This window comes from Sinohyriopsis cumingii, chromosome 10 (assembly GCF_028554795.1).
Source record: "Sinohyriopsis cumingii isolate HCF-2022 chromosome 10, ASM2855479v2, whole genome shotgun sequence".
NCBI lineage: Eukaryota > Metazoa > Mollusca > Bivalvia > Unionida > Unionidae > Sinohyriopsis > Sinohyriopsis cumingii.
Window position 1 is genome coordinate 12,219,485 of NC_142970.1, and position 16,874 is coordinate 12,236,358.

At 36.7% G+C, this 16,874-nt stretch overlaps 1 protein-coding gene across 1 annotated transcript in view; it reads right to left on the reverse strand.

The window, feature by feature from the left end:
- LOC149789605 (carnosine synthase 1-like) overlaps positions 1-16,874 on the reverse strand; it is a 37,982-nt gene that overhangs the window by 9,123 nt on the left and 11,985 nt on the right. The window contains exons 4-9 of the mRNA XM_089971624.1: positions 11,413-11,598; positions 7,073-7,311; positions 5,840-6,106; positions 5,130-5,310; positions 3,832-3,920; positions 2,091-2,322 (exon numbers count right to left, since the gene is read on the reverse strand). Of these exons, the coding sequence (XP_089827750.1) occupies positions 2,091-2,322; positions 3,832-3,920; positions 5,130-5,310; positions 5,840-6,106; positions 7,073-7,311; positions 11,413-11,598 (1,194 nt within the window). The remainder of the gene's footprint in view (positions 1-2,090; positions 2,323-3,831; positions 3,921-5,129; positions 5,311-5,839; positions 6,107-7,072; positions 7,312-11,412; positions 11,599-16,874) is intronic.

Sequence of the window (16,874 nt, forward strand, 5' to 3'; positions counted from 1 at the left end):
CAAAAATGTAAAATTGAAAGAACATCGATGTTCGACATATAGACGGTATTTTTCATTTAGACAACACGAATATATAAAGACAGAGTTAGCTAAGATTATTGTTCAGAGTTGACAGAGACAATAAAGAGTGTTGAACTTGATGCTGACATCACCTTATAGTTTGTGTATATAATTTACATTTTTATTAATGAACCTTTGAGGACAGGATGCACGTATTTGTCCTGTCCCGTTTATTCAGGGCTATAAAATAATTTAATAGTGAGGTTAATATAAAATATGAACGGAAGCACGGACAGATTAATCAAGACTGTGAACGGAAGCACGGGCAGATGCCCCTGCACATGTACGCCAAAATGATATTTACGTCCAAGCATCCAACAAGGCAGACTCAACCATAAAAGACAGCAAACGATGGTATTATTTGCAAATGATTGCGATAGATCTTAAATAGAGTCTGTAAGATTCAGGTTAAAAATCGTTCTTCCTGTCTCAACAGCTATATGCATCCCCACTCCAAGTAAGAATCCTCTTCTAGATACCAGATTAGTAATTTCTTAGTAAGTAAAAGTAATATGGTTTCTTGTATTGGACTCGTACATGGTGTGGGGATGCATATAGCTGATGAGACAGGAAGAACGATTTTTAACCTGTGCAGGGGATATTGTTGCGTTAGACGACTTTTAAACAGTTTCTTTTGTAAGTTCTCGGGTTTATCTCAACCGCCACCAGGTGCCAAAACCACCCTCACTGGTTCAAGTGTAGAGGCTGAAACTCAGATAACGTAGCTGAAGTAGCAAGAGATTTCTACATAAAGGTTAGAAACGTGTATGCCAAATATATTCATCACGAATGCATCTTATAATGATCTGCATTCGACAGAAATGCAACTGCAAATACATCTCATTAGCAGTTTAAGTAGAAATGTTTGCTTCGATATTCTGTCACACTTTCTTGCTGCTCTAAATTCCTTTAATATTGATGAATTTGAGTGTTTTGCCTTGTGCATATAGGGGACAAGCAGTAATTTTCTAATGAATATAATATATAAATCCATTTTCATCCGTTTTCTAAGCCAACATGCCAGACAGCTTGATGCGCAGACATATGATAGAATCTGCATGCAAACAAGCCGTTTGACCGATGGTGCATTGCGAGTAAGAATAATGTTTGACAGTATAAGACGCATGCATGATGAATATATTTGGGATGCGTTATATCTACTGAATATACCTATTGTAGAAATTGCAGTGAAGTTTCCCCCGATGCGTCATCGGTCAATCAGCTTACAAAGATTGTTAGCATGCAGACTCTGTCATATGTCTGCGCATCAAGCTATGGCTGGCATGTTGGCTAGGAAAAGCGGATGAAACAATGGATTTATAGTATCTTCATTAGAAAACTACCGATTGTCCATTATCAATATTAAAGGCATTTAGAGCAAAAGAAAGAGTGACAGTATATCCAAACAAACACTTCTACTTACACTGCTGAATTAGGTGTATTTGCAGTTGCATTTCTGCCGAATGCAGATCATTATAACACGCATTTGCAATGAACATATTTGGTATGCACCTTTCCAACCTTTTGTAGAAATTCTCATCCTACTGCAGTGAAGTTATCTGAGTGTTCAGCCTCTACGACTGAACAAGTGAGCGTGGTTTAGGTACCTGTTAGTGGTGGACATAACACCGAAAACATACGAAAGGAACGGTCTAAAACTCGTCCAACGCAACAATTGTGCCTGCACAGGTAAATTTTGACTCGGGAAGATGGCATTAACATATATAAAAAATTGAGAGTCATCAGTTGTACAGAATAATTTGTCCAAATGCGAATTTCATGCACACTTTGGTTCAAGCAGGAATGGTTTGATATTGGTAAATATTGATTGCAGCTTTTTACATCTGTATTTTATTGACTGTATGCGTTATATCTACTCTCCTCTCTCTCTCTCTCTCTCTCTCTCTCTATATATATATATATATATATATATATATATATATATATATATATATATATATATATATATATATATATATATTCATATATTCGTTCTACTTTGTTTTCTTCTAGACTTTAGTGCAACGTACCAATAATATCAGTCTGGGCAAGAAGACCCCCTCTTTCCGAAGTGTCAAGGTCACTCTCGTATGACATGATACTGTCAAGAATAGCGGCAGATGCTTCTTTGGCATCTTTTTCAAACTGGTCTATTTCGTCGTCGTCAGTCACACCATATGCAATCAGAGTGGTTCTCAGTGGCTGCAAAATCGCAGTGGTATCTGTTACTGGTTCTTCTACGAAAGCAATCCCGCAGTTGATCTATAGGTAAAAGAGGGCAAATATTTAATATAGCCTTTCGATTGGTCGTTTCCTTTGTCAATCTGGATGGTCTGCCAACGTGACAACCATAGAAATAAGTACTGGGATGATATGGAGGAAGTTGAAGCAGTATTTACAGATGAAGGTAATGAATGGTCTTGATTTATAAAGTATTACCACAAAACAGCAAATTGTAAATAGTTTTGGACTAAATGATGAATAGAATTATGCAAGCAAAATAACTTGCCTGTATAGTATATTGAGGAATCATGTGTGTTCAGTATCACTTAAGGACGAGAATTAATCATACTGAGTAGATATCAACTGTATACATGAAATATGTGAAGTGATCTGGTGTGTGTTCTAATGAATGTATGACTATTGTCAGCAGGAAACTTTCATATAATGGTGACTGCTGCTAACGGTAGTTTTATTTCAGGAGATTACGATGCCAACAGCCTGGCTAGAAAGCATTTGTTTTACACGAACAAAGTAGAAAGCAGCGGGATCTAATTCACTCACTAGAGAACTATTATTATCTGTATCAAACAATGACTCTAATAGAATGTCATTGTGAGAAAACTACATTTTCATTTAGTTTCAGCTGAAAATTGTAAGATATCTTCTGCTGAAAGCCCCATATCAAAATGATTGTCAATTCAAGAGTAGTATGTGCAGCCACAGTGGATGTTCATTCGAAACGAGTCTCTTTCTGCGCTAACAAGAGATCAGACGAATTCTGTCAGTGGAGACCTCATGTTGATTTGACCATCAATTTAGGAGTAGTGATAACAAGACGAGGAATGGCATGTAAAGATTTCAAGCTGTTGTCTGTTTTGTTTTTGGCGACCATGCTTGATACTTTAGAGGCACCATTTTCATGTATGACTAACTAGACTATTGCATGAATGTGTATATAAAGTTTCATATCAATCCTTCAAGCAGATTAGGAGGGATAGCGTTAAGTTATATGGTAAGCGACAGACGAATGACGACGGAAGAAAGAGAAACCCAAAACCTCTTTTTATCTTTGACGTGTAAAGCTAAAATAAAACCTTTCACAGAAACATTCAAATATTAGATGTACTTTTGCATGATCCTACTTTAATCACAAGCTCCTAGAGAGACAATAAAGCATGTAAAATACATTTGTCAGGAAAAGTGACTGCCCATGACTGACTTCCCAAAATCTGACAGTCCTCAACCTTTCCCCATCAAGTCGAGAATTAAATGTCAATTATAACTATTCGCCACTGGAAACTATATTTTGAACTAATTTTGATTGCAAGGCACAAGATGGAAGAGGAAGGAGGTATTGACAATATCGTATGATTTTTCCGGAACATCTCAGTTGGAGCACTGTGCCAGAGATAAATCACTAAACATGTCAAATCTGTCTGTTTCCTACATCTCTGAAGTCATATCGCGACAAGACGGAAATGACTGTGTGCTGTTCTAATTGCCGTTTCCCCCGAATCTGGGCTCGACAAAGATTGAACAGAAGCTCACATTTGTCGTCACAGGTGTATCGTCACTTCTTCGACATACAGTTGATCTGAGATGAACAGCACAGCTTTCTGTGCATCCCCATCTAGGAACTGAAAAACAAAAGGACATATATGATTGTTGTGTGAATATCACGTTTAAATGTCTTTACAAAATATATAGAGCTCTGTCAACATTGGTCCATTTTCGCACCTTGTACCATTAGTGTTCAGATAAAGGAATGTATTATATTTCCCGATACATTGGCAAATGGATAGTCTTTGTCCGCTGATCTGTCCGTGTGTTTCTCTGACCAACTTTTAATAACGACTACAATCCTAAACCGTATGCTGAATAATCTACAAACATGCTTCTTATCTTTCCATCTAGCGATCGTCAGTAAGACTGGTATACATTTTGGATCCCTCTCCTAGGATCACATGGATACGGTGAATGGTCAAATATAACTACTAGCAACCACGCTGAGGTTGTTTAGAATATCTTAAAGAAACTGCGACTGCAACAAATCTAAATATGCCCCCCCCCACAACAAAAATATGCTGATGTCACAGATGAAGGTATCATCTTCTGATGGGGTGGTCGATATAATAGCTTCTCCCATAAGATTCATAACTGATTCTGTATTTGGATGTTCACTTAGTACTTCCATACTAGTTCTTTTCCACTCATCTCTTTGCCTTTTGATTTTAGCAGAATTGCTGACCAGGTGTTCTCAGCTTACAAACCTCACATGCTGCAAGGAGAAGATGGCTTACATTTTGTACACTCCAGGCACAATTTGTGCATGTCGCCCCTTGCTTTGGATTTCTTACATTTACAATCCAGTGCCACGAGTCAAAAAGTGGAAGGGAAATCAAAATAGACATCTGTATCAACAAAACATAGATAATGTTTTTGCCCAACTGATGAAATTTAAAAGAGTGAAATTATCATACGTCTAATGTGGCAATGTTACGAATGTTGATTGGAATACGCTATAATTGTTTTATTTTTCTAAAAATATTTAACTTTTGTGGAAATCCATAGCAAATCATAATAACCAGCTTTCGGTTTGCTGCTACCACCTGCCAAGAGTGATGGATGGGTATAAACATGTTATAAATGAATATATATATTATATTTATCGGAAGAGCATACATACTATTTTAACACATTTTTTGTTGTGATCCACGAACCATGGTCATACAGGGTCAGCCAGGAGTGGACCGAAGAGTGGGATAGTGATGATGAAAAAGAAAAACCTTGGTAATTTTCGAGAGATGAATCTCTTGTATTGTAGTGTACGTGCTGCCTCTACTTACCCTTGGAGGTTTTGATGGGTTTGATGGTCTCAATGAATGTTTCCACCAGCACAGCGTCTCCTTGATCAATCAGGGTAAAGAATTCGAGGATTACTTGGATGATTTCTTCGCGGTTATGAATCCAATGGTACGTCACACCGTTACTAGCATGCCACATGATTCCAGAGGGTTTCACCACAATCTTGATAATGAAAAGGATACGATATGTTGGTTGTGTATTTATTTTATTATTAAAAAATGACAGAAAATTAAAGTGGTGGAAATTGAAGATTTCCAGTACGTAATGCTTGCAGAAGAAAACCAAATAAGAAAAACACTTCAATAGTGGGTATCTTCTATTGTGGAAAAGTAAAGGATAAACAAATTGAAGGATTTTTATATATTCACAACCTCGCTAAACGTTCCAGAACTGCTATTGAAATTTAAAATAATGGGTCTAACCATTTTACCAAGGATATTGTCGAAGTATATCTTTGGGGATAAATAAGAAATATGAAAAATATGACTCTGATAAATTGTAATTTACCAGCAAAGATACTATTTTCTCCGGATAGCTGCCTTATATCGAGCCCTAAATAACCCATAATCAGAAAACTCTATATCCATCAACAATTTGGATGTATTGTCGTAACAGCATATCAGCAAAAAGGTCAAATCTTAAATCACTCTTCATTTGCTTGCATTATCTGCCAAACAAATAATTTTCTTACCATTTTCACTTCTTTTCTAACACATCTATCCAGGAATGTATTGACTTCTACATCTACGATCTCTTCTAAGTTTGTTTTCTTCTCATCTATATGAACAACACGGATATCTGGTTCTTGCTTTGGATAAACAGTATCTGAGTTGTAAGCGAATGCCACAGTCTCCGGAAAAGCTAGTCCTAGCTCAGACACGATGCTGCGAGTCCATAGTTTGTCGTCCACCAGTTTTGTTAATTTCAGGGAGCTACTCATTGGGCAGTCAAGATATGCCTGTGTTATAGGAAGAACAAAATTGAAGGTATGTCAACATATGCCTGTGTTATAGGATGAACAAACTTGAAGGTAAGTTAAGATATTCCTGTGTTATAGATAGAACATACTTGAAGGTAAGTCAAGATATGCCTGTGTTATAGGTAGAACAAACTTGACAGTAACTCAAGATATGTCTGTGTTACAGGTAGAACAAACTTGAAGGTAAATCAAGATATGTCTGTGTTATAGGTAGAACAAACTTGAAGGTACGTCAAGATATGCCTGTGTTATAGGTAGAACAAACTTGAAAATAACTCAAGATATGTCTGTGTTACAGGTAGAACAAACATGAAGGTCAGTCAAGATATCCCTGTGTTATAGGTAGAACAAACTTGAAGGTAAGTCAAGATATGCCTGTATTATAGGTAGAACAAACTTGAAGGTCAGTCAAGATTATATACCAATTATACTTCCAAATAGATCTGTACTATGTTGTAAACAGACGATACGATTTGCTTGGAAATTCGTGTGTTAAATTGTTGTACACATTTGAATGCATACAATGTATGCCCCAGGATGTAGCCAATACCCCGTTAAGAATCGGGTTAAATATTTAAATGTTCATAAATAATTGTAAAATGATTCAAAATCATGCTAATGCTCCTTTAGAGTAATTTAGGTATAAAAGCCGTTCTCAGCCTTTTCTGAATGCTGCGACAAAGCCTGATGTATGTACAATACGAAGTTCACAAGACTGTCTCGATACTTTGGCAGGTGCAACGTTAGACTGAACCCTCGATATAAATTCCGGGTCATTAACTCATGGCCGCGTTCTAGAGAATTATGGGAGTTGCATTGCAGGGATTACAGTGATATACATGTTTCTTTTCGAATCGAAATTCTTAAGTATTTACAGTGACATACAAAGAATGACTTAAATCAAACGTGCATAATTTTAAAACTAAAGAAAGTAAAAAAACTTACCTCGACTTCTTTGCCATCATGTCTTTGTCCATTCGTACAAGCCCTGGTGAAAAAGTTGACAAAGTAAGTGACTCTGCGTGGAGGATCATAGCTCTCCAGAACAGACTGACCACCGACACCAAAAGCAATTGCCTTGTGGACGTAAAGCGAATAAAAGCCATCCTTTGTCTCAGATTTCCTCTTCGATAGCCAGGTAGTTGACAAGACCAGGAGCATGTTACCGGGACATTGATTGCCACCTATGTAATGTTTGAATATTATGGGTTTATAAGTATATACAGATAGTTACATTTATATAGCGCCACCTGGTTACAGAAAGCAGTTTCCTAACGAAATAATGGTTAATTACTGCCTTAAGCTGCCATGTGAATATATCGACATCGACGGCTGTGTGCATGCAAATTAAGTTTTGTTTGATGAGGAATGCGTTGTGAAAGGTAATACGATGTGAATCGATGTGTAAATATTTCAGATATCGCGTGAAATTACGACTTTCAATTATTCGGGCTGCAAAAATCAAAAGTGTCAATAGACCCAATTTGAAATTGCGATATTTTGTCATAGATGGTGAAACAATTCGTTGCTGGATGGTGAGAAAAGTAGTTGTGTGATCAAAGCAGAAATGTAAAACAACCTTTTTGCCAGTGTTATATTTAGCTCAATATCTACCTCGGTTATATTTGACTGTAAAATAAAGCTACCTATGAAGAAACAATGCTAATTTATGACGAGAAATACAACTTACATTCCTTCTTGTTGGGTTCAATAATCACAAACATCTGCAAAACGTGTAAGGGCAGGTGACATTTTGGTTCATCTATTAGTATGACATAGATTCATGAAATTTCTTTTCATTCATTTCATTATCTCGTCGTCATAGGCCTTTCACATATACAGACTCTCTGTCAAACAACCGATTAACCTAGATATTGTTTACGTTCTGAATAATTGTTTCTTAGCTGAATTAAAAAGCTGAACGAACAGGAATCAGTCATCTGTTTCGCAGTCATATGTAAGTAGCTCGCGCTCGGCAACGATAGCTTCATCCAGGAACAAGATTACCTAAGTTTGAATAATTATATGTTATATTGTGTACAACGATGTTGATGACGTAAAGAACAACCAATCACCATTATACCCACACAAGGTCTTGTTATGTCATGTGCAAGATATATTCACATCAAAAATGGCATAATACCTCAAGACAAGAACTACAACACCAAGTAAAACTAAGGTGTTTTGCTCAGTTGAAAGCCGGTGTGTGTGGTGGGGATGGACGGGAGGTTTACCTATTACATGGAATACACAAGCGTGGTTTAAATGTTAAGTTATAAAAGTAAATAAACTCAACTCTGTTCACAGAAGGATGTGGATGTAAACCGGTTCCTCGAGTGACAGAACTTTATCCAAACACAGCATATTTACACCGACACATGTCCAAGACAAGTGTCTTTGGAAAAGGTATTTATCCTAGCCTAGCTACTGTGTTTTTATTGTGTTTTTCCAGTTGATATTTTATTGTAGTTTCAAGCATCTAATGTCTATAATGTTATCAAATGGGAACCTATCTAATCATGTGAGATGTGTTGTCATAAATACGTGTAGTGTGTGTGTGTATGTGTGTTTAGAATCACTGATGTGTTCATTCTACTGTTTCCATTGCCTATATACTTATTACAACGGTTATATTTAAATTGTTTGAATCATTAAACGCTAAAGAGTTCCTTATAGGTAGTACCTGGCACCCCATTCCCTGCTATACACATGTACACGCATCATGCAAGTATGGTTGTCCTAGACATAGATAGAAATAGACGGAAACGATATTGCAAACTCTGTCAAAGTGAAAGAAGATTTATATTTCTATTCTGCTGCAATATATTAGATATTGTTGCATCTAATACGACTAAAGGATGTTTTAGACAAATTACTCTAGGTCGGCATGCCAACGCTGAAATAGCGGCTGATAGTATGCCCGCTTCGTGACAAATGATTAGACTGTTATTAATGTTAGCCGATCTAAGATAATTTGCCTAATACATTCACAAATCACATCAGATGTTCAAAAATAAATTTGATATTCCGGTCGATTAAACGTTGTTGATCTTAAATATTCATCTTGTCGGTCACTTTCTTTAACATCTTCTGGATGTACTCCAACGGTGACAAGGAGTATACTGATCTTGAGGAGTCTGTTTCTATGAGATCTGTTAGGATCGAGACTCCGGCAAAGCAGTCAATGATTACTGATTCGGTTCTCTTTATTGTATTGGCTTTCTTTATTGTATCCTAATCCTGATGAATAAAAAGTCACATTTTGCATGCGAATATCTGTTTTGCGCCGATGTTTGGAAAATCAAATTTCGGGACGCCATATTGGCACGTACTAAGACACAATTCCTGACCGTGCTTTGTTAATAAGACCGTAACGATTTAAGCAAAACCAAACATATCTGATACGGAAGCGGACGGTATCGCAAAACTGGTGTACCAATTCTACGATTAAATAACCTGGACCATTTCGTTTTTGAAAAATCAATAAATATCATGAAGAATGATGACTGAACCACACAAGTAGTGGACAATATAATTTTCCAAGGTCATTTGTACTCTCCAAAATGAATGCACCCTAACGTTTCATGCCAAGAGAACAGTTTCGAAAAAAGGAATCATTGCAAAAACTAAACTCGGACTGGTGCAAAGGATGATGTCATCCAAATATTGATTACAATATCGCACCACAAGTTGCATGTATGGCGAACATTTCTAGACTGTAAAATAAAGGTCACAGTGACTAAATGATACATAAAACAACGTGTTACTATCTCATAGTTCTTTGTAGGCAATAATTTCTCATAAAATGCGGTTTTGTCTGGATTTGTGACGCTTAACATGTTCTAGCAATAGATGGCAATCCGTCCATAACATACTGGTTTTCTAGCGAAAAAGAACATGGAAAGACCTCGTGAAAGACCAACGACCCACAGGAAGCTACTAATTTATTATATACGTACAATGTCGATCCGAGAGTCGAAATCAATTGGACAGATGTGAGATGTGTGAGTGATCTTTAAGGGCGAACACCTTAGACCAGTCTGCTATCCGGGGCCCGTTTCTCAGAACCGCATATCCCAAGTAAGGGAAGAAACTTCCTCAATCAGGAAAATCCTTGATCACCAGGGCAAATATAATACATGGTTCTTACTGAGTGTACCTGGTTGGGCCTCTGGAAGGACTATTTTGCACGTTTTTCGTACTCATGCTCTTCTTTGAAATGTCCAGCGCACATTCGGGGAGGATGAAAATAGCAATAGCTGATTGGCTGACACACACTGAAGGAGCCAATCAGCTGCACCATTATGAATGGGCTGGATTGGGACTCTGGTCCTGATTTCCCTCAGTTAAGTCCATGCAATCGAAACATAGCTTGTTCTTTTCATTGGTAGTACGCAGAGCAGCAGGCTGTGATTAGATTCAGGGGACGACTAGATTTATTGCCAAGAATTTAATAAGTTGCGTAATTTACGCTATGGCTGTGGAACTTTATTAAACTTCCATGAATACAGCTAAACACTAAACTTACGACACGTGGCTTTGTCTTGTCAGCTTCATTTTAAATTGCAAAACGTCTTAGTGAAGAAGGATTTGTTTTTATTGTGTCACACCGGTTAACATAGTATTCTCACAGTAATCCATCTCAAAAGACACGAAACATCTAGAACTGTAGAACTGGTATCATAATTTATATTGATCAAACACGCTATCAATCAACATATACAGTTCTTTCGGCTGGATTAATGCGTTGAAAATTTCAATTTATGTGTAAAATGCTCAAATATTTTGTTTATGAGCACTAAACATGACATACCGTAAGCTTTGATACCCATTTCACCAGATTAGTAATTATTAACTGATGTATAATTTTATTCAGAGAACGGCACAAAGTTCGTACAAAGTAACCAATATATGAAGAGTCTGCATCTCTGGAGACGGGTATCATTAGGCTAGAATTTCTTCGCAGTCTGGTTAATATACAGGGCCGGCCTTAGGCCGATTGAACCATTTAGACCAATCGGATCCCGCGCTCAAAGGGGCCCGGCACGTTAGTAATTTTTAAAAAAAAAGATATCTATAGAAAGTAATTTTAAAGCGATGGAAGAAACTTTTAAGTTCAATATGATATCAAACTTGTTTAAACATTTATGTCCAGATGTCGTGCTTAAAATGGGTTCCAGGCGTAAATTCAGGGGTCACCGCCAACTGATCAAAAATCGGGTACCACGTTTGCCAAGGCCGTTGATGTTAACATATGCAAACTAGATACAAATTTATAAAATAACCTTCAGTTAGAGTGGACATGCATTCCACAGGGGAAGAGAGCATACAGATGGTAATATCATCCTTTGACGCAGTCCTTGGCTGACTTGTTCTATCCACAGTTTCGGGATATCCAGTCTCGTATAACATATACTGTAGGGACTCGTAGTACTTCATAACGTATTTGTCCTCAGGTGGGATGGGTATACCTATAAAAAAACATATGTAACAGACGGAATGTTTCTATTATTTAAAATAATTGATGACAGTTCGATAAACAATATAATGTATGACGTATATGACCACCAAAATTAGTACACTTATCAAAAGTATGTTTAAGCGTGTGCATATTTGACAATAGGAACAAAATCAAGTTACAGTTAAAACTAATAAGGTTCGTCGAAGCTATCAGCTGATTGGAGACACATGTACGTGTTACCTACTGACAATTTCAGGGGCGGATTTGCAAGTTTGACATAATTAGAAGTTTTATATACTACAGGCAATTGCGGAGATAATATTTAGTTACCGCAAATGAAATAATAGGCCCAGTATAGTACATCCGTACAGAGGACGATGTGATTGATGCAATTGCAGTTCATCAAATGATTTTGGATACATTTTTCATAAAGTATTTTGCCTTGATTTTAATTTTATATTATTTGGCGTAAATACATTATCATTTCAGAATAAATCTATAGTCTCAAGACAAGTTAGGGTTCTCCAACAGTTTTCTAAGTCCTAAAATATCCGACAATTTTCCAACGTTCTTTCAGCTGTCAACGGTGTATCAGTTAAATTCGAACTATACGATATTAAAGGCCTTGGAAAGTTTGAATCGGAAGTCAAGAAGTTGTTGCGCAAGCAAATAGACTACGCAGCGTCTGAAACCCAGGTTTCTCGGGTATGTACATTAGTATGTATCAGGTTTAAGCGTCCATATAGCAGGACATGGGTATCTAGTTTAATTCTAGATATGAATTAATTTTGTAACTTATTTAGTGTTAACTCTTAATTTATTTGTCTCGCTATAAAAAATTTCAAAATTTAACAAACTGTAAGATACATAGAGCTAATACTGCAATTTCAGTACTTACATGTAGAACTTCAACTTCTCGTATTATTCCAAAAGAATAATTTCTTAACTTCTGTATTTCATCAAGGATCCTTTTTCATGACATTGAAATATTTAATTTTAGAGATCAATTAATTTGGTAACTTATTTAGGTTTTGCTCTGGATTTATTTGCATCGCAATAACAATTTTCACTTTTTAAAATATTTTAAGACACGTAGCTAATACTGTAATTTCAATGCATAATTGTAGAACTTCAATTTCTCGTATTATTCCAAAATAGTAATTTTTTAACTTCTGTATTTCATCTAGGATCCTTTTTCATGACTTTGACATATCTGTATATTCACCATTTAGCTCTTGTCCTCTGAGAAAATGTGTTTGTATCTTTCAGTTGTACAAATGTAACTGAGTTCTCTCTGAGGTCTCGATGCGTTGTCGTTATACAGTTTGGTTTGGGTATTCATTGGTGACATTTTCACCACATATCGCCTCTTTCTGATTTATTTATATGTGTTCATTTTGAAGAGCGTATTTTCCCTTCACATACAACGCTTTTACTACCACAAGTTTTGCGGTGATGTGATAATAATAATTCTCTCCTTATATCACAAATATTCAGTTATATAAATGTACGAGGAAACTTGAATACCTATCTTAAACTATCACACTTTCCTGGACTCAAACCTTCAATCTGCGAACTTATGTGTTTGAAACGCGATTCAAGGGACACAACTCCTGAACAATTGCAGTACAACTAACTCTTGTTAATATTATCTGCTAGAATTTCAGGCGACAAAGTCGTTTTCAGCTTAACATTGCCCAAGATTGTATATTACGCGAATAAAAAGAATCCTTTCAATGGTATCCCCCCTATCCACACATTCATTAAGTAATAATAAACAGATACATAAAGTAATATTTTCCCCTGCATATCAGTGACTGCAAGCAAATATGAAACTCGAACGTTCAAGAAAATAACCGAATGTCAGACCTGAAATCAAAGTTCACATCTCCACCGCCGTGAAGAGTTTACCTGAATGTAAGTGATTTGGGAATTTTCGGTGTATTGCTGTTTATTTTGTTTTGATTTTGCGTCGTGAATCAATGTGTATAGTAAGCATAAAGAGGTCCCATCATGTCGTACGTTTGAACCGGTTTATGGCATAATGTGTCTTTAGCAAATAAACAGTCAGTAGTGTTTCGTTTTAACGTATTAAGTTGTGAAAGAGAAATAAAGCGCCATTCGGTTAAACACGTTACAATTGTTTTGGTGTCAGAAGTGGGAGCCAGCTGTAGTGTTCTGAGGCAATCATTGAGCTTACCGCTGATTGAACTTACGTCCGCTTTATTAGAAAGGCTTAGCAAAGATCGCAAGAGAAATAACTAATTTGCAAATTACTAGAAACAATGGGAACGAAAATGAACCATAAATCTAGAGTTGCAACTGTTGACATTGTTGATGATGAAGAGAGGTTAAGGTTTTCAGAGAATGATTGTGATAATACACCATTGTAGAGGTGGGTACATGTAGGTCATATTGAAATGGCAGTGGATTAATTAGGGAGTAAATATTAAGTAAAGTCAGTGCAGATAAGTAAATATCGGATCTTATCCCTGAGAGAGAACAAGGTAAAGAGAACATGAAAGAAAGAAACTTGCAGACAGAAATTGATTCCACAGACAGCAACGATCAGCGGAGCCAGTTCAAGAAAAAGAAACAGAAGGTGCTGCTGCAGATGGAGCTGGGGGGGGGGGCGAAAAACCAGGAGGCAGAATGTCTGTATTATGCTTCACTGCAAGAGTTTGCATCCATAAATGTCCATTCAGTTCAACAGTATAATAGTTCTATCGATGACAGTATTATAGAATTAGCTCATGTTGAAAACAAAACGGAAATCCAACAGAATACGTATCTCATCCACAGCGCAGTAATATAGAAAGACAAACACGATTTAATCAGACTAGATGAGATAACAATACAGCTCTTCATACTGGTCTCGACTAGATGAGATAACAGTACAGCTCTTCATACTGGTTTCGATTAGATGAGATAGCAGTACAGCTCTTCATAGTTGTCTCGACTAGATGAGATAACAGTACAGCTTTTCATAGTAGTCTCGACTAGATGAGATAACAGTACAGCTCTTCATACTAGTCTCGACTAGATGAGATAACATTACAGTTCTTCATACTAGTTTCGACTAGATGAGATAACAGTGCAGCTCTTCATACTAGTCTCGAATAGATGAGATGACAGCACAGCTCTTCATACTGGTCTGGACTAGATCAGATAACAATACAGCTCTTCATACTGGTCTTGACTAGATGAGATAACAGTACAGCTCTTCATACTAGTCTCGACTAGATGAGATAACAGTACAGCTCTTCATACTGGTCTCGACTAGATGAGATAACAGTACAGCTCTTTATACTGGTCTCGACTAGATGAGATAACAGTACAGCTCTTCATACTGGTCTCGAATAGATGAGATAACAGTACAGCTCTTCATACTGGTCTCGACTAGATGAGATAACAGTACAGCTCTTCATAATAGTATGCCCGGTCTCGAGTAAAGCAGCCATGCAAATCTATAACATGTTGCACAGAGTAATAGTTAAAAGAAACAGTTGAGTGGGATAAACATAGTAACCAATATGAAGAAACTATAAATAGCAGATGCAGATATAGAACTAATCTTTACGTGACTTCGGAATGAAGAGATACCATCCAACATTCAACACTGAAATGGCGATGCAGAGTCCAGAAGCAAGACATTATAAGCTATGGTGGGATTCTTTGAAATTTCTTAGTGATTTGTTGTATGTCATAAGACGAATGGCACGGGTACCCTTTTACAGTTGTCTTTACCTATATGTCTAAGAACAGACTTCCTTATGCATAGCCGTATAATGAGTGGTTACACGGGTATGACGAAAAACAGGGAGTAGACACAACATACATTCTATTGGTTTAAAAGAATCGAGACAATAATTACTGGGTAATGGAATGTGATATGTGCGCTACGATAAAACACCCGCATAAAACACCATGTGCACCGTTGGGGATATTCGAGTTGGATCGCCATTTCACAGGTTAACTGTGAACATATTAATAATTTTAATTAGAAACCCAAGAGAAAACCATCACGTTGTAGGAGTAACAGATCATAGTTGAAGTGTTCCCAATACCAGATCAAGCTTTTGATAGTGTGCTCAGACAATACTGAAACAGGTAATTACAAAATAAAGGTGTCCTATATACATACATTCAAATCAAGCTAGAACTTTGGAGAGTGGCATTTTTCAGAGATATTCAAAATGCTGGAAATCAAGTAAAAACGAACCACGACTACAAACCCAAAGCATTATGCCGCAGACATGTAGAATGATGGCCCAACCAGTCACATTATCCTGACAGAAGAGTGACTAATCCTAACGCTAACCTCTTAAGGCTGATCGCTTAGCGAGGCAGCTACTAGCACCATTTTTTAAAAGTCTTTGGTATGACTTGGCCGGGGTTCGAACCCGCGACCTCCTGCATGCAAAAACGGACTTCTCTAACTACTATTCTACCGGAGCGGCCAGGCCGTCATTATGAGGAAAATCGAATCATCATGGAAGTATAAAAGAAGAGTGGTATGATAATTGGTCCGAAGAAATAATCTGCAATAAATAAATATCTATAGTATGTGTAATATAGTATTTATAATAGATTGTAAATGTTATTTAGTTAATAACATTTTAAATACTAATTTTCTATATGATCATACGTTTGCAGTGTAACAACGGGGCCATTTTTGTAAAAACGAACGCGTAAATTCTTTCATAGTTTGATGACTGAGATGTACTCTTACTCGCGTAAACTTCTTGGGATTTGACTGCAGGAAATTAGTTCTTGGAAGGCCATGCGGACCCAGTTCTTGTTTACGAAATGAGGTTATTTTAGAATGAAAATTCACTCAAATTTGTCTTATGTCTAAGTTGTCTATAAAGGAGATTTTTGCTTGAGAATATGATGGTATTCCTAGTTACAATATCAGTTGGAGGACATTTAGTTGTGTTTAATTGAGAAGATTCATTTTTAATTCGATCATTCATTGGAATTACAAGGTGCTTCGACTATTCCAGCTTAAGGGCTATTTTGGAATTTCTGTGAACTCATTAAAAGACGTTATGGGATTATGTCAGAGTGGCTCATCAACAGTACAATAGTGAGTTCCATACGATCTGCCAATGGAACTCATTTAGATTAATCGATACATTTTGACTTGATGAAACATTTAGAACTGTTTAGGTTTTAATTCACCATACTGTATGTTATTTTTAAATTTTGACTTTGCATTTTAGGAAAACAAATTGTATTTTAATTTTACAAAACGTGTTGGTTTTTGGCTCTTTTCTGCTACTC